Below are 21748 nucleotides of genomic sequence, written 5' to 3'. Positions count from 1 at the left end.
ATGTAAATAGTAACATTCTACATATAGAATCTTAAGAATATTATAACTACCGATCAATATTTTAAGTACCTTGATCTATGATAAAAAAAATAATCGGCCCGCATTCTTATCTAATATATTGTGTCATATCATATTGTATTACAACATTCTATTAATGACTGAGCAATTGGATAAAAAGTGTCATTGAATATTTCGGACTCAAATACGCCGACCATAACGGCGCACTGGTATTATACCTAAGTGGTATCCCGGATTCGATGCCCAACTGCTCAGCTAGCGTGGGCAGGAGACATTTTTCTCCCTGGGTAAAGGATACAATTTTATCTTCTCCCACAGCTTTATCAACTGTCCTAGCAAGAAAATATATCCAAATAATATTACATTACACGTGTATTTCAATAATTTTTTGTGTTTCGGGAAAACGCCCAAATATCCTACAACAGATGCTGATAGAGACAATTAACCCAATCCAAGCTAAGATCTAACCAGGGCCATTATCTTCAGAAATGATGGAACAACCATAGAGAGATAGTTGTAATAATAATAGTGGGTAAACGAATCGTATACAATGCGGGTACGAATCGCTTACTCCGGCGAAACTACGCAGCTTACAGCACCATCTCAATCCCATCTTTTTTTTTTTGCAGGATATACTTTGATATACTTTAAGAGTATAGCAGGCGAAGGATTGTAGGCGGTGTAATTAATAAGTCTGGCCCAAAGTAAACCTAACTTTATATTTAAGAAATGTTTATCGTATGGCAATTACAATTTATAACAAATTACCAAAAACTTTATTGACATACCTCTGCCTAAATTTAAGATTAAAATTACTGAATGGCATATGCCTCGTCAGTTTCATTCAGTAGACATAGAATATTATACAATACTCAAATAATAAACCCCTTAATATTGCTGAAACTAAACCTATTTTTTTATCATTAACTAATAAATAAAATAAATATATTACGACAACACACTACTCTTCGGTTATGTGTACTAAGATAACTGATGAATATATTTATGAATAATAAGCATAAATTCTTATGATATACAAATAAACACCCAGACACTGAAAACATTCATGTTCATCACACAAACATTTTCCAGTTGTAACCCAGGAACCCACAGCTTTGACTCAGAAAGCAGGTTCGCTGCCCACTGCGCCAATCGGACATCAAGACATTACAGAAAAAGTTATCATGCAACCTATTTATCGAATGATAAAAGAGCTGCTAATTGTATCTTCTAAAAACTATGCACAATAAATGGCGGCAAAATCTGTGAAGGTACATAAGTGAGGCTACATAAAAGTAACCAACTGCATAGAGAAACTGTCTTTTTTTCCAATTCAGTTGAAAAGGATAAAATATTGTCTATTTCTTACAACAAACAATTACAACATACGTACAGCTGACTGCAGAGTATCTAGTTCAATCGATTTCAAGCTTCATTGATTTATAGGTCACTGCGATCAAATATTTCGCAAAAGATTTTGCACAACTGTACATACATGTTTTATCAAATATAACAATAACTTAAAATCTATTAGAAGTTTTCTAATTGCTTTACGTTATGTTATGATTATTTACAACTAACTTTTTTAAAGAAAAATTCACTGTATTTACCTCTCCGCTCGGAATACTCTTAACTTTGTGCGAACCGATCACAGATAAATCAACCGACATCGTTACTTTATAATTTGATATTTAATAATGCCGAACACTTAGCAATATTCGAGAATAAAATTATAACTGTAGTGAAACAGCGACAAGCTTTATGCGTAAAATGAGAATTTTAAACTGAACTAAAATGAGTATTTATTTAAATCAGCTGTCAAAATCCTAATAATTAGGGATGTAACATCAGATCTACTAATAAAAGAATCGATTTCTGTTTAAATTTTTTGTCGATATAGGGAATCGATACCTCACGATAGCAAATCGAGATATGTATTTTTAGTTTCGTTTAAACTAAACTAAAATAAATAATTGAAACGAAATAATTAGAGAATGTAAAGAGATTAAAGATTTAACTGGATTATTCAAAACACATGAGATGCCTTTGTGCTCCGTTTCTTCATCTCTTTATAATGGTTTTAATTTTTTTAAAGAGTTATGTTTGTCATGTGTGCTCTCATTTAGTTTTTTTATTTCTGTAATTAAGATCGCTCTAGTTAATAAATAAATGAATATTCGTCATCAGTGTCAGCAAAAAATATTTATATAATTGTGTTGCTTATAAGGACTAATTGGTAAGTAAAGTAATCGCTTTTATTTTTCTACTTTAATGCTATTTGAAATGATAGAAAGTTTTAATCAAGCCGCTTGTTACAGACAAACCAATCATTTTTCAGTTTAACCCCCGTGATCTTATTGTAAATAAGATGATTTTAGAGACCTTGATATTTTTCTTCTCATTCTTTGAGATTAACATAAAAAATCAATGTCTGAAATCTAGATATTTTATGTATCTTTTATGTATATGATTTAAAAGTCAATAATTTCAAAAAAAGTTATTCCTAAATCAAACGAACATCGAACATTGCAATCTCTAGTTCAAAAAGTTTTAATGCCCGAACTTAATAATCCTATAGGATAGTCTCATACTATAATAGTCAGAAATTTTCAGTTGACAAATTGAATTGATTCTCCGTTCATTTTAATTTGACACATAAACTGATTGGTGACTTTGGAGTATTTAGTATTTCACGACGTATCGATGTTATAAATATCGCGCATAATAATCGATGTATCAAACAAAAAATATCGATGTATCGATACATAGATATCGTTCTACAATCTTGATTTTGGCATTTCTATTTTCTTGTGTCACTTGTTAGCCGCGTGTTCGTGTGGTTCACTAATTTTCTTGCAATTTTCCTCGAAAACTGAAAGGTATGTTTTTTGTTTGTTTTATTGTACTGTAAGAATGGAAACAGTTTCTGTATATTTTGTACACAAATTAGTTGCACTAGGGCAGATTTGCATGTATAGTGTAATCATAAAGATGACCTTGAATTCTCTGTCTTAGAACTTCATCGATTTTTTTATTCCGTACCCTTACTCAGTTCTACGAATCTATTATAGTGGTGAATATTGTATATCTTGTTATTGCAGCAAAGAATTAAGGGGCGTGCATGTAACCATGTCAACCATTACTCAGTAAACAGAAAGTTGACTGTACTAGGAAAGCATACCTACTTTAAAGGTAGTAATTTATATAGAGATAATGATCGGTACATACTATATAGACCGAAACATGCGTCATTATAAATGAACTCACTAGAAATTATTGTTTTCATGATGCAGCTTTTAAGAAGCTACCTAATGAAGCATTCATTTCAACATAAGTTGTTGATTTTTTGGAACAAAAAGACTTGTTGGAGCATGAAAGCAAATGAAGCCTCTAAATTTATTTAAATTTTTTTACTACTGGGACAGTATCAAAAGCTTATTTATATTATGACAAAAAAGCTTCATTTGCTATATTGTTAAGATCTTAACAATTATTCATTGTAGAGTCAACATCTCCTGCGGATGCTCCGGTTTCAAGCGAAATGTTCCTAGAGGGTACATTGCCGAGGTTCTGTTTGGTGTAGAGTATACGGATTGAAGAAATTATATATTACACTATACAGATTCTCCTGCTATTCGCGGAGTATAGAAAATTAAGGTTAATTTTCATAATATATTATGGATTTCTGCAAAGTAACGCCTGCTTCTATCCAATATCAAAAAGCTAATTCCCTCTACAGGGAACAGGGTTTCTTTCTCTTAGCAGAGGGTCTGTGCTTTAGAACACTGGGTTTTAGCACTGACCCACTGTTAAGTTATGGTGTGATTAAAGTTAATTTCTTAATTCTGAGCTGGTACTGACATATATTGTTTTTAACAAATGTTCAATTCATGGTCCAAACCCATAATAGAAATCGGGATTGATTGATTGAAGATTTATGTCACCAGTAAGGTTTAAAGCCAGTGGCGTGCATAGAGGGTATGCACAGGGTATGCAGATGATATAAAATGAACAAAATCTACAGTAAGAGTTATAAATACTTAGGTTAGGCTTTATGTAACTCTTCATTGCCTATCCTTACGTTTTTTATAACTCTAACTGGAAACTTTCTTCATTTTATATCATCTGCATACCCTCTATGCACGCCACTGTTTAAAGCTATTGTTGTTGAGTACAGATTCTTATCAAATATCCTTATCGAAGACATCTAAATTATTCACATGCCGCTGAACAACAAATTGTTTTGGCTTCAGAGGAATTGTTATACTTTCCATATGTAGGTCAAGACAAAACCAGTCAGTTTGTAATTTCGATCCCGCTCTTAATATGTAACATACCAATTAGTTTCACTCGACATTTTGTTGTTAAAGAAAGCTGCCACCACATACCTATCTCTATCTAAGATCCTGCCTTATTTAACAACAAACAAACAAAATAAAATAAAAGTTAAATGACATTTAAATTCAATGAAATAAACATAATAAAAATAAATCTTATTCACCAACTTCTGTCTTCACTTATTTGTATTATAGGTATATTACAGAAAGTAAATGCAATATTTGCTTAAAAAATGATTTGGCAACCCTAACGTTTAGTAGTTCATTACTTATGCAGTTACCATATACCAATGCTCAAAGTGGAATGCCCTAATTTGTATGACCTGGGGGTCTAGTCAGCAACAGTTATGCTTCCCGATTGAGTGATACTCGTTACTTACTCGATACTTTTATTGTAATAACAATTGATTTGTTTGGTCATCCATAGAATAATTGAATAAAATTTTCGTATTACTTTCACAGCTTAACACATTGTTTTAGTCAAACAGTGAGTTCAAATTGTAGGAGTTAAGATAGTAAAATATCTTGTTCTTTCTCCTGGGCTTGTCTCTATACCTGGTCGGCCAGAACCTTCCGTTGTACGTAGTGCCACTGGTACGGCTCCCCACTGGGTCACTCCAGCCAGCCGAGCTCAGTCCACAAGCTTAGCAGGCCGCCCAGGTCGCCAAGTGCTTCAGGGAGTGATGCTGGGGAGCCAAAGTATACTGCGCTTTGCTCTGTTACTCCTCTACACTAAGGACTTTTGATCTGACTTAGCTTGGTTGTCAGTCGTGTGTTGAGGTCTGGGAAAGGCCTCCTTTGTGTGTTTACAATTTGCGTTAGTCCATAGGCCTGTGTGTGTCTTTAGTATGCAACGTTGAAATTTTAAGTTTTGGTGTATTCTTGGAGTCGGTCTTCAGTCGTCAAATTCATTATTTAAATTTTATGTTTGTGTGAGTAATAAATTAAAAAATGAGCACTACGATTCTACTGTGATCATCGTCATCATGTCGTTGTTATTACCAAACCCGTTCGTTGGTAGAGGCCTTTAATCTAGCGGTGGACTGTTATAGACTATGGATGAATTTCTACATTCATAGAATTACACCTATCATATAAATTCTGTTGAAATGGGAAGTGTTACCAGTCATGTTTAAAGTATGCATCTTCAATTTACTAGTCACCTTAAGGCAGCGTAGGTCATATTTCTCGATAACTTCCAAGTTGGTACAGCTAGCATCGATTGATAGTCATGATTATTTGCTCCAATGACGTCACAGTCTGACTCATAAGCGGAAGGTCCGCGCCAAGTGTAATGCGCACTCTACACGAAGCGATCGACATTAGACGTTCAGTCGGACTTTATAAAATCAATAGCGGTACTACCGTATCGAAAAGAATACGTTTATAAAGTGGTTATTGGTTAGTCGATTGATGAATTTCTGCAATTAAAGCATCAGAAGTAGATTATTTAACGTATGCCTCGTAAGACTAAGTTTTGTATATTGAGGTTGCCCGACTAGATACGTATATTTGGTTACCACCGTTTTATCGTGAAGTGAAAGATAGTGAGTGACCAATGAAATTTACGCAATTCGTTAATAGTTTGTTCGTTTTAAATTCAGATGTTATGTACTACTAATTTCGATTTAACATTTTATTCGGTTAGGGCACTCGCTTTAGTAGTTTAATTTAAAAAAATGAAGCTTTAAAAACAAGGGAAATAAGATCCAATTTAATAGGACGTTGTAATTGCGAACCTGCTTACAATTCTCATCGTTACTGTGGGTGAAGTTCTAAGATAACTAAAGATTACAAAAATTGAGTACCTACTTCTATATCAGCGTACGTTTGGTTATCATATTTATTTATTCGCTGAATTTATCGAAAATTGCGTTTTTTAGCCATTGCCACGTTATGAGATAGTCCCAACGTTGACACCAGAGGTTTCCAAACGTTTTGTGCACTTGCCATGTTTTTCGGTCTTAGCTTACTTACCTATGTTTACGAAATTTTTGTATTGTGTAAGCAGAGCAGTTTCGGTACAAGGGTTTGCGTGCTCAATATTAAATAAATGCTAATTGGTATAGTAATTTTTTTAGCAATTATATTCATTAAAAGCATTCTCAGATTATGGCATTCGCACACCATACTGGATCAAAACGACGCAGCTGAAATTATAGAATTGGAATGTGAGCTTTATGTTTTGTGATATTAAATAAACTTTTGAGTCAGTACTGTACGACTATTGGAAAACTCGTTGCCTACGCGTCAAACAACATATTATGTTATATGTCTTAATAGTGCAGAGGCCAAAAAAGTTGCAACCTACTTTAGAAATCATTTTAAAGTACACAAAAAAATTTCCTCGATCGACAGGGAAAACTTTCTGGGAAAATACCAGTCACGGTTATAAAAAGTACTTAAATCTATAGTGTGCACACAACTTTATCCCTAATGACAATTATAAGCCAGTTTTCCCACATTTTATGGAGAACTATAAAAATAACAACAGCCAGCCAGTGTACAACACTTAAGGACTCTCCACACCTACCGATTCCAACTAAAGCCTCATTAATATTAAAATGGCAATCGCGAGATGAGAAAGAAGCATGAGTGGAGACATACATATATATGACAATAAAGATAATTAAAAATAGCCTGTAACTTTTCACAATAAAAAGCCTATCTAACATAATTACTTCTCATATTTTAAAAAATAACACTGGTAGTTTAGCGCGTTTATACATACAGACGCTCAAATTCGTTAGCATTATAATATTAACAAACATTAATTAATATGTGCACGATCATCTTGTGAATTATGAATCATTACTACATAATGACAAACATAAAAATGAATAATATTTTTAATGTATTTGTATTTGGACAGTGTATGACTACTAGTTAGTGGTTGCTAGTTGCTACAGCTTTATCTGCACGGCTAGCATGTAAACAGGAGGCAACAATGATATCCCTCGATTTATCCCGTTACGAGGGATAAAATTAAAGTGTCCACTGCTAATGCACGGCAGAAGGGTTAATTTACCTCAGTTTATTATTACATTTTTATTATTTGGATATTACTTCTTTGTGCGCCAATGCTCGAAGAGTTGATAAAGCTGTGGGAGAAGGTAAAATTTTGTCCATTCTCGCGGAGAAAAATGTCTGCAGTCCATGCTAGTAGACGCTTTTTGAACAGCATCGTATTCATCTGACCTACGAAAACCTGTCGCTAAGCGATTTAGCGATCCGGTGCGATGCCACGGAGAAACCGATTGGGGGCAATGGTTTAAGTGTTTAAGATAACTGTCATATCTTTAACAAGTTACCCACTCATCAGAAAATACACTCATCGGAAAAATACACGCTGCAATGTCGTGTAATCCTTTTAACGATCATCATCGTCAACCATTACCCGCCCACTACAGCGCATGCATCTCTAAGAGTGAGAAGGGTGCGGCTAAGTGCTGGCTTTCTTACGATATGCCGTAAATTTCCACGACAAGACATCGCAAGGTGTCACGATGTGACCCTATAGTTTGTATGTATTTAAACCCTTAGGGCAAGAAGAAATCGGAGCGGACGTCATCCAAAGCTAGTGGCCCATTTCCTACACATAGATATTACTAACTGGACTTGTAACGCGTGTTTACAATTTCGGTCAGTAAATCGACATCTATTCAAAAACGGGTATAACTCGAGGCAGGTTGACGTATTTCCTTTATAAAACGCTTCGATTTCGACGTATCTCAGCGTTTGAATTATATTAGTACAAAAGCTTGTCTGAAACTTTGCCTTGTGAATAGGCTTTATGGGCCTGTTGTGTGTCTGACCGCGTCATTACAAAAGCAGAATGTAAATCAGGCTGTGTTATTTAGAATCCGAAAGTGTAGGGAGTCCTTAAGCAATACCATTTACACCATTAACTCACTGACTTGTGTAATAGCACATTGTATATATTCGTTGGTTGTAATGACTAGTGATGGAATCATTAGCAATCGCATTCACGTCTTGCATTAGCATCATGCATTTGCATTAATCTCTAACACAATCGAAATATTAAATTATTAATATTTAGATTGTGTTAGAGAAATATATATTAAATATTGTTAAACTATTAAATGAAGTTTGAAAAGAGCAACTGCTGAGTTTCTTGCCGGCTGCTTCTCCGTATGTACCTGTGGTAGTCACTACAACCAGACGTACTTAAAAAGTTCATAGGTATTTGAAATAAATGCATTTTGTAGCATCGAGCTCTAATTTAGCATTTAGCTAATTAAATGTAATTGTCAATTTATTTGAAATGTGAATGCAATAGTAATTAATTGCTTGCCGTTCTTCGCTTGTATTCTTGGCGTTGTGAACGGAAGCATGTTTAGATTTGATATATTTAATTATTGTGTGAAAAAAAAAGTTGATTGCGTTATTATATTACCTACTAGTTTGCCCACTGCTTCGTTCGTGTGGATATTTTGATGTCTTTGTCTATATAATTCTCTGTAATCCTCTGAAATACCACTATGCAAAAGCAAAGCCAATTACTTCCTCTGTGAAAAGCAAAAACAAATATATCCTACGGGAACTGTATATTTTTAAGGGCCAAAAAGTGTTTTCTTACCCTGTGCTTATTTACATCCAGATCTGTTAAGCCGGTTTTGCGGGTTTTATTTATAAAAAAAGCCATCAGAACTCTCGCATTTATTATAGGTAAATATTGATTTAATCAACACACATATATTAATACAATAAAACAGACGTAATGTGTTTAAAAAAATCATAGAAATAGCAATTAGCATGCTAAGTTACTATCGAACTAGAATTCACAGACGAATGAATGCATACTAGCAGTCATTACCATCACTACTGACTAATGGTGTACTAGGTGACTATACGATATATTTTATTCAGTTCTGCGCTAAGCGCCATACGGAACGGACGTACTTTGAGCGATATTTATTTACACATTCAAACTAAATATCAGTCTATTAAATCGTTGAAGTTTTAGTGTGGGAATACCGTACCGAAGCTAAACTGAAAATTGTTTTGTGTTAATTCTTAACCTTGTTTACTAGGTAAGTGTTGTGAGTACCTAATACCTATATAGTAAGATACATATAAAGGCCTGCGCATATAATATGAGAGAACACGTCGTGTTAATAAAATCACGTTATTATTAATTATATAAATAATAACTAATAATATCTTATCTTATATCTTTAAACGGGCAATTCTTATATATGTATATATAATTGTTATCTCTGAATCGGCTCCAACGATTTTCATGAAATTTAGTATATAAGGGGTTTCGGGGGCGTTAAATCGATCTAGCTAGGATTCATTTTTAGAAAATGACATTTTATTCGTGTTTTCCGGTAATAACCGATTTGGTGCAGACGAAGTTGCACGGGTCAGATAGTGTATAAATAAAAACACCAACTAGTCAGTGTGACCACCTTTCAAAAATAATAATAACCATGTTTTTAGTGTAAATGCACATCAATTACAATATGAAAAAAAAGAGCAAACCAAATGCCTATTTTTAAGCAGGTAATTTTATGCAATGTTCCTGCTTTGTGCACACCCTGGTCGAAGACCACGTGCACGCCTCTCATTTTCAGTTTTCCTCTTTTTTACAACAAAACAAGATTTTTTTTTTAATCGACTTGTTTGTTTAATTTTGCGTCGCATCTTACTTTGTTCGATTACGAGTTTGTAAGATATTGCAAATCTGCGCCCTTCTTTTGTCTTGCTTTTTAAGTCACGCACTGCGACAGTCCTTGTCACGGTGTGCGCTGTCCTTAATGTGTTTTGACCGTAAGGCAAGGTCACTTGTATCTTTTTTATACTTATTAACACAAGTGATCTTATGTTTTCTTACCTTTGATTTAGATTTTAATGTACATCAAGGTTTCGGACGCGAAGATATAAATTCTTAATTATAAATTACTAAAACTGCAACTTTTCGTTAAGTTATAATTAGTGACCTAATAAGTCAGTCGGTATGATGCGGTGACAGCCCAGTGGTAGTACCCGTTCGTATCCCGACACGCACCAGCACTGCATTTAAACACACCCAGCAGAAGGTATGCACATGTAATCTGCTCAAAAAGTTGAGCCACACCAACCGTCCGGCCGAATATGCCTTCGCTGCATAGGAACGTTCGGTCGACTCGCGAAGACGAAGTTCAGGTCATCAGGTCATGAGTAATCGCAAAAATGTGTCAAAATCTGTCAAGTTACGAGTAAGTCCAAAAATTTGGCGTTGTTTCACCCTTGTCGATCCATTGGTGCAGTTATTATCATTAGATAATACTTAACCGTTGGGAGCCGTTGGAGGCAAGCTTCCCAGGACCGTGGATTGTGGAACTCAACTCCCTACAAAAGACCTTTGTCCAGCAGTGGACGTCCATTGGTTGAGATGATGAGATGATAACCGTTAAGATGAGGTGATATCCTAGTGGGTAGTGGGTAGTCCCTTGGCTTCGCTTTCGGGGAACCTAGTTCGATTTCCGGTACGTTCCTATCACTTTTCGGAATTATGTGCGCTTTAAGGAATTCGAATATCACTTGCTTAAACCGGCTTTAATCATGGATCATGATGATACTTTCGTCAGCGGAAACTATTAATTTTTTTTTTTTTACATAAATAAATATACTGAGACAATGCACACATCGCCATCTAGCCCCAAAGTAAGCGTAGCTTGTGTTATGGGTACTAAGATAGCTGTCGAATATTTTTATGAATATAATTCACATAAATACTTATAATATACAGATAAACACCCAGACACTGAAAAACAATCATGTTCATCACACAAACATTCGGCGTAGGACACGGAAAGCAGAGTCGCTGCCCACTGCGCCAGTCGCCCGTCGCAATTTATACTGTTATTATAAATGCGAACGCAATTTTTTCATACTAAGCAACGAATCAATTTGTTTTTTGGCATAGAGGTAGTTAGAAGGACAGACAGTGACATACTTTTGAGAGCGAGATTTTTAAAAATCCGTAACAAACGCAGTCAGTTGAAGACCGCAGGCAAAATATAGCTTATAAATTAGCGGATTAGCAGTGCTACATTGTTGATAGGGTGTGGCGTAACAGAAAGATGATTTTATTATCAATACATGTGCAATCGTTTACACGTACAAAACATGATTATTTTGCCTCATGTTATCAGCAAACAAACCTCTGCCGAACGAAATCCGATAAACGTTTGTACTGATAACGGACTTATTATCGCGAAATTAAATGATGGCAAATGCATGTATCTATAGACCGTACTCTTTCCAGCTTTTTTTATGTATAAAATGTATAAATCGACATAAGGCAGTCTAAGTCACTTTGTATTTTTAAGAAAGCTGTCAAAAACCACTATAGTTTGCATTGAAGACGACTTGTAATAGTATTTACTGTTGTTAATGTATTTATGATGTGTTATAGTATATATTAGTTTATTATTATTTTTATTTTTTAATATTTAATATATTATTTTATTTGTGTAATCTAGTTTAAGTATTAGTATGTATTTTTTTTTAATATGCACAACCTGCAGTATGCTATCCTTTTGTTTTCCTGATCCTAAGGTTGCCTGGAAGAGATCGTAATAAAGCGATAAGGCCGCCTTTTGTATACTTCTTCTGTCTGTTTTTTCTTTTATTCTTCTTCTGTATTTTTATTTGTGTGCAAATAAAGAGTATAAATAAATAAAACAAATAAATAAATTTAAATATATATGTTGGTTTGTGTACGCTTCAAAAACTCAAAAAGTTCTGCACCGATCGGGCTGAAATTTTAACGTGTTATATATATATACTACGACAATACACACATCGACATCTAGTCCCAAAGTAAGTGTAGCTTGTGTAATGGGTACTAAGATAACTGATGAATATTTTTTATGAATAATATACATAAATACTTATAATATATAGATAAACACCCAGACACTGAAAACATTCATGTTCATAACACAAATATTGTCCAGTTGTGGGAATCGAACCCACGGCCTTGGACTCAGAATGCAGGGTGCAGGCTGCCCACTGCGCCAAACACCCAGCAGGGCTAGCACGGGCAGGAGATATAAATTATATCCCCCGATTATATCCTCTATCAAGGGATATAATTATCTTTTCCCCTTGCCAGAGCACGGCAACAGGGGAGAGGATAAATTTATCCCCGTTTGACATTTCTCGTGGATATATATCCCCCGCCCATAGCATGGGAAGAAATGAAAGGGGAAAGACTATCCTTTTTTGACATTTGAAAGAGACAATTTTATCCCCGTCCTTAGACGTGGGTTTAAAATTCTGTTAACGAATTAAAGTCGAAAAAAACATGTCTCGTGCTTTCTGGGGCTCTTATTATTCAAGTGAAATGGAGAAGTCTGAACGAAAATTACACCGGCGATCTATACGTGACGCCAGTAATCCGTTCGAATTTCCCGATGCAGAGTTCCAACACTTGTTTCGGATGGGTAAAAATTGTGTGCTGTACTCGTGCGAGGACCTTAAAGAGGCACTAACCACTAAATGCTGTCGATGGACTACCAGTGCACATAAAAGTAAGTTGTTATTAAGTACCTAAATTCACCTTGTGCAAAGACATCATCTATATATGAACGTAGGTTTAAAAAAAGCATGGCTAATCACTTTTTGTCTAGGTTCTCACATCTTTAAGGCTATTAGCGGACGGTAGTTATCAGCGGGGACAGGTCAAGACCATGGCTGTTGCTCAAACAACAGTCAGCAAATAACTGACCCAAATTACTGGAGCTATTGTCAGTATGTGAGTATATATAGGTACTTACTTCCTAATAATTCTCATTAGTAAATATAAATCCCATCCTGTTCAAAGTGCAGTGATGTGATAACTAGTTTTCACTTTATAGCTGAGTGCCCCTTGTACGTGTTGGTAAGATGGGAACTACAAGGTAAGGATAGAATAAGTGAAGAAGACCTAGCAAACCTCACCTTAGGGGATATTGTTAGGTTCACCACAGAGACTGATAGGTTTCAGGGGGGACCCTGCCGGGAAACCAGTAAAACCTGTGTCTCAAACATGGGGAATAGGGTGGAATGGTCCTTACATATAGGACTGATCACCCGTCTGGCAATGGCAGACATCCCCTCATCAAATATAGATATACTTACTTTAATAATAAAATTATTAGTCAGTAGTTAGTACTTCAGTATAAGTACATAGCAAAGATATTCAATGCTAGGTACTTTAATTATTTTTCATTTCATTTTAGACTAATGCCAAAGTAGATATTATTCCCGGGAACAGACTCTGGAGATCCACGATAGATGTTCAACTGGTAAAGACAAATTATTTAGATCTAGAGTTTATCAAAAACTTAAACAATCAAGTAAGTTAATAATTTTAAAATATGTTTTACAGATTGTGGTGTGTGTCCATGACCAATTCATATTTATTAACTCTAAAGTAAAATATGAAAAGATACAGCTGTATGAAAGTAGAATCGGACAGTACTACATCTTATGTATGTTTTAAATAAAATGTGCAAACTTCCAAACTTTACTTATTGTTGCCATTTACTAGTATAAAAGGGAAACAATGCAAATCAAAAAAAGTTACACACCTACCTATATCATTATATTATACTCCTCATAATTACCTAGAAATTACATGCCTAGGATTCTGCTGCATATGTTGTATACGACTAGTCTGGTAAATTATTTATATGAATATACAAAAAACAATGTCTCATTATAATAAAATTGTTTATTTGAGGAATTAGTACAAAAACTTGGCAGTAGATACTGTATTTAGTAATGAAATATAAGAAAATACAAAAAAAAAATGTCTGATAAATTATTTAACATGGGCATGGGTTAATCATCACGTCCAAATTACAATGTAGGATTGTGCATATATTTCTATTCAACATTTTATTAAAATCTTGGAGAAAATCTGAAAAAGCAAAACAAGTAGGAATTAATTTACATGTTTAAATAACAAAGTAGAATTTTATTGGGGACTCAGGCTATGCTCTAGAGCCTTGGATGATGACTCCGGATTTAGAAGCTGCACCAAATAGTTCTGAAGAGAAGTACACAAACTGGCACTGCCAAGTAAAACTTATTATTTATTTATTTATATCTCCACTTATATATGCCTGCATAACACTTTATAATATTATGCATCATTATAGGCGTGTATTGTAAATATATACTTTAAATAATATTTAAGTTCCCATAACTTATTATTATTGGGCACATTAATGTTTGGTAATATTATAAAATTATATCTTATAATAATGGTTCCTTATAAATCATTGATCCTGCATTTTCACATACAATTTGCCCTACTAATTTGGGTCAACAGTATTGAGCATAATATAATTTGTATATTTCAGAACTCTAATGGAGCAAATGACAGTAAATTTTGTAAATACGAGCGAAGAACGACATCAGCCATCAGATATGGATCAAACAAGATTGTTAACAGTTGCTCGACAAAAAAGAGAAAGATTTATAAATATATATTTTAATTAATAAAATTTCTAAATTAACCTTTTCATCCTTTTTAATTTATTTTTGTGTGATAAATGCGCATCCTGCATTCTTCCATCTATACCTACTCTGGAAAATAAATAAATTCTTCACTTGGTTGACTTTACAGCAACATGTATACTATGTATATGTTGCCTGTGGTGCTGCGTCCCCGTGCTGTTGCAGCTTTTTTTATGTCCTGCCACGTCTGCAAATAAAAGAAAAATGATGCAAGACTTGTTTGATGCCAACAACACTAATAAATAATTTAAATTTTTTGCACTTGCTTACTTTACCGCAAAATTGACTTAAGTGTTTCCACTGATTGACCGTCCCGTCTGGCCCATGCTCCTTCAGTAATGACTAAGATTTGCCACTGGGAGTCTGCCCTTTTGGCTCCTAAGAGTTCCTGTGAATTCCCCAGTGGCAAGGTGGTTGTGGGTTGGCATGAAATCTACCAACATTTGCAATTGTATTTTATTACTTCTTGATCTGAATAAACACAAATTTGTCAACTAATGGGCCATAGAAAAAGGCAAGCACCACTTTAAATAAAATAGTACAAGATCAATAATTTGATATGTAAACAGGATTGGATCTTGATGATTAACGTCTCTGTTTACTTTCACTGTAAAACATTCATTCATTAGGTACGCTTCTAAATCAATAGGTAGTCACTTTTTCAAACATTTTATAATAGAAGACTTACTTTTTAGCACTCATTTTATTTTCTCGAAAGGTAGGTTTTATACCACTTTGAAAAATCCAGAATAAATAATATAAACAAACAGCCGCAGACGAGGAACATTTATAGATAAAAAAAACAATAAAAAACTTAGACAACTAAAACAAAACAGAAAACGAAAAATTTATTTGTCAAAACCATGAGCACAGATTAGAATAATTAATTTGTGACATTTACCGGGGGTTCGTCTTTCCCCTATTATATCCACCGTGGATATATTGTCCACCCGTGTGCCCATGCTCGGGGGGTGGATATAAATGCGTGAGGGGATAAACGTTATATCCTTCCCCCGTGGAGAAAATGTCCCCCGCCCATGCTAGCCCTGCTGGTGTTTATCTATATATTATAAGTATTTACGTATATTATTCATATAATTATTCATCAGTCATCTTAGTACCCATAACACAAGCTACGCTTACTTTGGGACTAGATGGCGATGTGTATTGTCGTCGTTTATTTATTTATTCATTATTTATTTATTGATATTCACGTCAATTCATGGTGTAGGCCTACTGTGGATCCCGCCATGTAAAAATAATGGGAACGCATCGTACGACACAGTACCCCCATTGTGATGTGGAAAGCTGTGTTATTTATTGTTTTAACTCCTGTCAATCAATGAGACTCTTTAAGTAGTTAAGGGTGTGTTAATTTCGTAAAATCCGTTCACGATAAATAATTAGGCAGCTAGATAACACAATTCAATATTTCTTTCACTTGGCATGTATTTTATGCCACGCGAAGCGGGCGGGTAACGACTAGTAATGTATTAATGTTATAACGGTTACTGATTAATACCCCAGTTGGCTCGTTCAATTAATATGACCATGACTTTTTTTTTTATTCCAGTCACAAAATGTCCATCCATATCAAAGACTCCGACGATCTGAAGACCAGGCTTGCAGAAGCCGGCGAGAAGTTGGTGGTGATCGACTTCATGGCGACCTGGTGTGGACCCTGCAAGATGATCGGGCCCAAACTAGACGAGTTGGCCACTGAGCTGGCAGAGTCCGTCGTTGTACTTAAGGTGAGAGAGAACGATACCAGGCTATCATAAATTGTTAAGAGGTTAGCCACAGTTATTATTGAGCTCGCATATTTATTTGAAGCGGTGATAGCCTAGCGGTTAGGACTACGGCCTGACTTTCGGGGGACCGAGTTCTAATCCCAACACGCACCACTAACTTTTCTAAGTTATGTGCGTTTTACGCAATTAAAATAACACTTGCTCCGGTGCAGGAAATCTGCATGCCTGAGAGTTCTCTATAACGTTCTCAAAGGCGTATGGAGTCCACCAATCCGCTCAGGGCCTGCGTGGTGGACTACGATGATATTAATTTCACGTCTTTATAGGGAATTTGTAGGCGCTCAGAAATATTTCCTTTTGCTTTTATAACATGATACCAAAGGTAATATTAGATCTATCTTTACCTAAGTTTAACCTATTGTCTAACCAAAACATTTTTATGGCTTCATTCATAAGGTTCAAAATTGCAAAATTTGGCTACTTTCTTTTTCATTTTGTTGCGTCACTATTCAGGGAAATGCGTAACAGAAAATAGCCAGACTACCTATCATGGTTCTGTAAGCAGTAATGGCTTCCTGAATAATTTATCGTCATGAAAGTTTAATTTACAGAAGTTACCATAAGTCTATCGTAAATTATAAAAACAAACAGATTGCGAAAAAAATAGCGACACCAACCTTTATCCTTATGATAACCTTAACTTTTTACGAATAAAGCTTAGATTCGCGTAATTCTAATTTGAATTTCTATAACGTCATTTTCAACTCATAATTTATTTATTTTTCTTCTGGCACTCGACATTTTAATGTTGGTATGAATGGGATAGTTATTATATTTCTCTGTGGTCATAAGTTGTTCTAACGAAAGTAAACTCTATTATAAAGAAAATTCAGTTTATAATTTTCCGGACCGGCCGGCTCGGCGATGACGTGTATACGAAATATACTCTTAAAATAGGTATTAAAACCCATTTAAAATCGCGGTTACTATACGATTCATGAATCAACTACGGCTGCTGCAATTCCACTCGATAAATTATAGCACGTAACTTTTATATTTACATAGTATTTTAATATAATTGTGTTATTTGAATGTTCGATATATTTTATTTCAAACCCTATTTTGGACAGTTGGTGTAATAAACGTGGCGTGGCACGCACTATGTTCGCGGTACCCAAAAATGAATTACGACATTTTATGTATTATATTTTACAGGAAAAAACACGAAACTTTCCGGGCGTGCATTTGCTAAACTTATCATCTTAAAATTAGAAAAAGCGAGATAGTTTCGTATCAATGTTTTCTCTATTTTTAGCACCAGAGTATTACTAACGTGGATTATACCGTCGACATAATTTAACGTTCGACAACAGGAAAATAATAAAAAAAATCTATTACAATCCTTGGTTTTCCGTTAAACTAATTTTATTTATATGCCAATTCATTTCCCACTTAATCTCTTTTTATAACTTGGGAAGTTATATATACCTTCTCTGAAATTATTAATAATGTTTCTTATTACAAGCTATTGGTATTATCTGCACGGACAGCATAGGCAAAAGAAAAAAGTTTTGTCCCCTAACGCCAAATGGGAAACTAAAAGGCAAAATTCGATCCTTAAGTCAGTCACCTTTCTACTTAACCAAAGCAATCGAATGTATAGTAATACAAATGTATTCGACCGCCGATGGGCGCAGTTGGCAGCGACTCTGCTTTCGGAGTCCAAGGCTGTGGGTTCGACTGCCACAACCGTAAAATGTTTTCCAGTGCCTAGGTAATTTCCTTCCTAATCTGTATATTACAAGTATTGCACGACTCATGATGCGAAGCATTAGAGAGTGCTTTACGATCGAAAAAATTTTTTATTATTATAGCCTTGTTAGATCACGGAATCAAGATATTTTGCATACTATTGTCGAGATAATTTAATGGAGATTAATTCCATACTTTTAAAAAATTGATTTACTGCAATAGAATTGGGAAAAAACACCAAAATAGGTCAAAAAATGTGTGAAACCGTCATGTGTGAAACCCGAAAACACTAACTTGTGAAAAAATTATTTGAGTTAAATTTTTTTTTTTTAAATTCTAATCGACGATTGTAAGTCACTGAATGCGAATGATTAATTAATTCAGTGTAGTTTAATTGCAATTAATAAAAAACAGCTGTACTAGGAAAGTGATGCACAGGCGCCCCTGGTGGAATAAAATGTACATAATATCTATAGATATAGATATATCACCATCCATGTTAATTTTACATGGATATATATAGATATACAGTCAGTTTTTGTTTTTTTTTTTTCAATATTTGATAATTAAATGACCATTATGAGTCGTGCACTTTTGGATTTTCCAAATTTTTTATATATATTATTCATAAAAATAATCATCAGTCATCTTAGTAGGTACCTATAATACAAGCTACGCTTATTTCGGGGCTAGATGGCGATGTATTGTCGTAGTATGTTTACTGTTATTTATTTATTATAGCTAATATCGCATGCAGCGATCGTAAAAGCAATCCATTCAAGTACCTACTGCTTATTGTTAGGCACGTACAAACAGATTTATATGCAAATATATTATGTTATATCACTGATTAGAAACTCTGCTGGCTCGAATGGAAGCCTATTCAATACACTTTTAATACAACTATGATGAAAATTGGTGAGAAATTCTCAATACCAGCCGAGAGTTAGGAATTGTCGTGTCGAGGTAATTCCCGTACTCGTCTCGTACGACATCCGCGGCAAAAGAAGGGGTGGTGAAAACTGTATTCCGATCTGCCGTCACAACACTGCAAATGACGAAGTATTGGGCAACAGGTTACTTTGTGTTAGACTCACTTCAAACAGACAGACTTGACGTTTCAAAAGTGCTCACATTAGGCGTACTTGAAACAAATGAATTTTAAATTTTGTTTTTTTTAATTTTGTGCTACATATGGCTATCTCAGTTAGGATTACATGTATGATAAAAAAGCTTGGGTATGAATTGCTCTTACTTCATAGCTCAACATTAACTAAACTGTGAGATGGTGATAACAAAAAAAAACCTAGCTAAGTTTGTTGTGGGCTCTTCTTAGACCAGCACGAGTTTAGTTTTAAGTTAACGAATGCAGTTATCACCATCACTAACATTAGTGTAACATGTTAAATGTATGAACGCTTCATGAGTGCCTGTAATAAAGTCTACATGAATAAAACATTTTTGAATTTGAATTCTGCTGCTGTCATCAATCCGTCTGCCCAGCGTGGTGATAATGGGAAATGCAGTCCAGCAGTGGACTGGTATAGGCGATTGATGGCGGTAACCTAATTTAATCGAGGGGTAATTTTCGATTATCCAAATATTTGAACATCTGAGTAAAATGTATCTTATTCATGTCGTGTTAAAACTCAAACCTGCTTAGAATTCTTCAGGTATTGCTACTGGCAGAAAACTTCCTACCAGTAGCAATGCAAAGTTTTTTGCCAGTAGCAAGCAAGCTTTCAGCAGTAGCTTGTAAAAGAAGAAATAAACGATTTGCGACTCAAAAACAAACGTCATTAGGCCGATTTTACTTCGACGGTTATTGAGTTTGATATGCGAAAACTACTTTGACGACAAGGTTTCGGTACGATGTTGCGTGGAGACTGGTTTGAAGGTTGGACTGGTTTTACTATATCTGCCACTCCCTAACAGTTTAGCCCGCTACCATCTTTACTGCATCATCACTTACCAGGTGAGATTGCAGTAAAAGACTAACTTGAAGTGGAATAAAAAAAATTTCAAATTCAAAATTAATTTATTTCAAGTAGGCCTAGTTTATAAGCACGTCTGTTTGTATTGACTCTACCACCGGTTCGGAAGGCAGATTCCACTGAGAAGAGCCGGCAAGATACTCAGCAGATTGCTCTTTTCCAACATAATTTTATAGTTTAACAATAATTAGCATTTTTCTGTCTTCTGAGAGATGAGAGCGGAGTGGCCTGCTTCCAAGCAGCCTTGTCGTTAACGAATTCATCAATCGTGTAGTAACCACGATTCGTTAAATGTGTTTTTAATATATTGTTTAAACTCAGGTAAAGGTAGATCTAATATTACCTTCGGTGTCATGTTATAAAAGCATATACCCATCCCCATCCCCAAAAAAAAGAGCAAATCTTTTTGGCACCACCCCCTTGTCTTACTGTAGCCCTAGTACACAACACCACAACTCTAATCTGATCCGCTTTGTTTTTAATATTCCAGGTGGACGTAGACGAGTGCGAAGATATAGCCACAGAGTACAACATTAACGCGATGCCGACCTTCGTGTTCGTCAAGTCCTCCAAGAAGATCGAGGAGTTCTCCGGCGCGAACGTTGACAAACTGAAGAACACTATCCTGAAGCTCAAGTAAAACGTAAAAAAAAAACATACGGGCGGTATGTACGCAATACTACACGTCATACTGTTTTCTATTTGACAGGATTTTTTAGTTCGATCGGTGATGTTTCAGACGAGGGATAATTCCCATCAATATCCCATGGACCCCACCACTCCCCACCACCTGTAATATGGGGGGGATTTTGCTTCCTCGCTTCTAATACGCTAAGCAAAGAACTGCTTGGAACGCTGGCTTCTACGTTCCCTACCTCTATTGTATTAATCAAAAATGTTTGATCTTCTAAATTATTCATTTTTGAGTGGGCTTTGATATGCTTTTGCAGTCGAATAATGAATTGTGACAACACATAACTGTCAAAAATATTACCAAATTTGGTCAAATGTCTAATAGAGAACAGTGTAATGTAACTGAGCATAACCGCAGGCGGATATACGTGCATTATGTGTTGAAATATTTTCTTTATTTTTTATGATAAGTAATAAGCATTTTTATACTGTCAATTTAGGCCTATGCAATTGTATTTGTTTATTTATCACTGATTTAAAATGTATTATCTGTCAAAATTAAGACAATTTATTTTGTGACCAAACTTTTTTTTCCGCTTCTACAATAAGTACAAAAAATTTAAGTAGTTCTCGTTTTTTATGTTTTGACTGCATTTATACAAGTATTATATTATATATGGATTTATTAATTTATTAAAAAAAAATACTGACACTCTTGCTAATATGAAAAAGAAAAGAATAA

The 21748-nt window shown here is 34.8% G+C and overlaps 2 protein-coding genes across 3 annotated transcripts in view; one reads left to right on the top strand and one right to left on the bottom strand.

Annotated features, from left to right (window-relative positions):
- The window catches only part of LOC120634800 (prostamide/prostaglandin F synthase-like), a 47937-nt gene extending 46126 nt beyond the window's left edge, over nucleotides 1-1811 (bottom strand). Inside the window, exon 1 of the mRNA XM_039905608.1 lies at nucleotides 1629-1811. Coding sequence (XP_039761542.1) covers nucleotides 1629-1688 — 60 coding nt within the window. The 5' untranslated portion in view covers nucleotides 1689-1811. The remainder of the gene's footprint in view (nucleotides 1-1628) is intronic.
- Nucleotides 1812-2793: 982 nt separating this feature from the next.
- On the top strand, nucleotides 2794-21028 carry LOC120634830 (thioredoxin-2). 2 transcript variants are annotated; one of them, XM_039905656.1, is made up of 3 exons: nucleotides 2794-2897; nucleotides 16450-16627; nucleotides 20864-21028. In XM_039905656.1, the coding sequence occupies exons 2-3, from the start codon at nucleotides 16457-16459 to the stop codon at nucleotides 21011-21013; spliced, it is 321 nt and encodes a 106-aa protein (XP_039761590.1). In that variant the 5' UTR covers nucleotides 2794-2897; nucleotides 16450-16456; the 3' UTR covers nucleotides 21014-21028. The 2 variants fall into 2 exon arrangements, with proteins under 2 accessions (XP_039761590.1, XP_039761591.1); XM_039905657.1 differs by lacking the exon at nucleotides 2794-2897 and adding an exon at nucleotides 9257-9409.
- Nucleotides 21029-21748: the final 720 nt, after the last annotated feature.

This window comes from Pararge aegeria, chromosome 25 (genome assembly GCF_905163445.1).
Source record: "Pararge aegeria chromosome 25, ilParAegt1.1, whole genome shotgun sequence".
NCBI lineage: Eukaryota > Metazoa > Arthropoda > Insecta > Lepidoptera > Nymphalidae > Pararge > Pararge aegeria.
The sequence above is the reverse complement of the archived record's forward strand: the minus strand, read 5'-3'. Positions and strand labels throughout refer to the sequence as shown.

Coding starts and splice junctions, on each gene's coding strand:
- LOC120634830 (XM_039905656.1), top strand. CDS start 16,457: ATGTCCATCCATATCAAAGACTCCGACGATCTGAAGACCAGGCTTGCA. Junction 16,628..20,863: donor AGTCCGTCGTTGTACTTAAG/GTGAGAGAGAAC, acceptor TTAATATTCCAG/GTGGACGTAGACGAGTGCGA.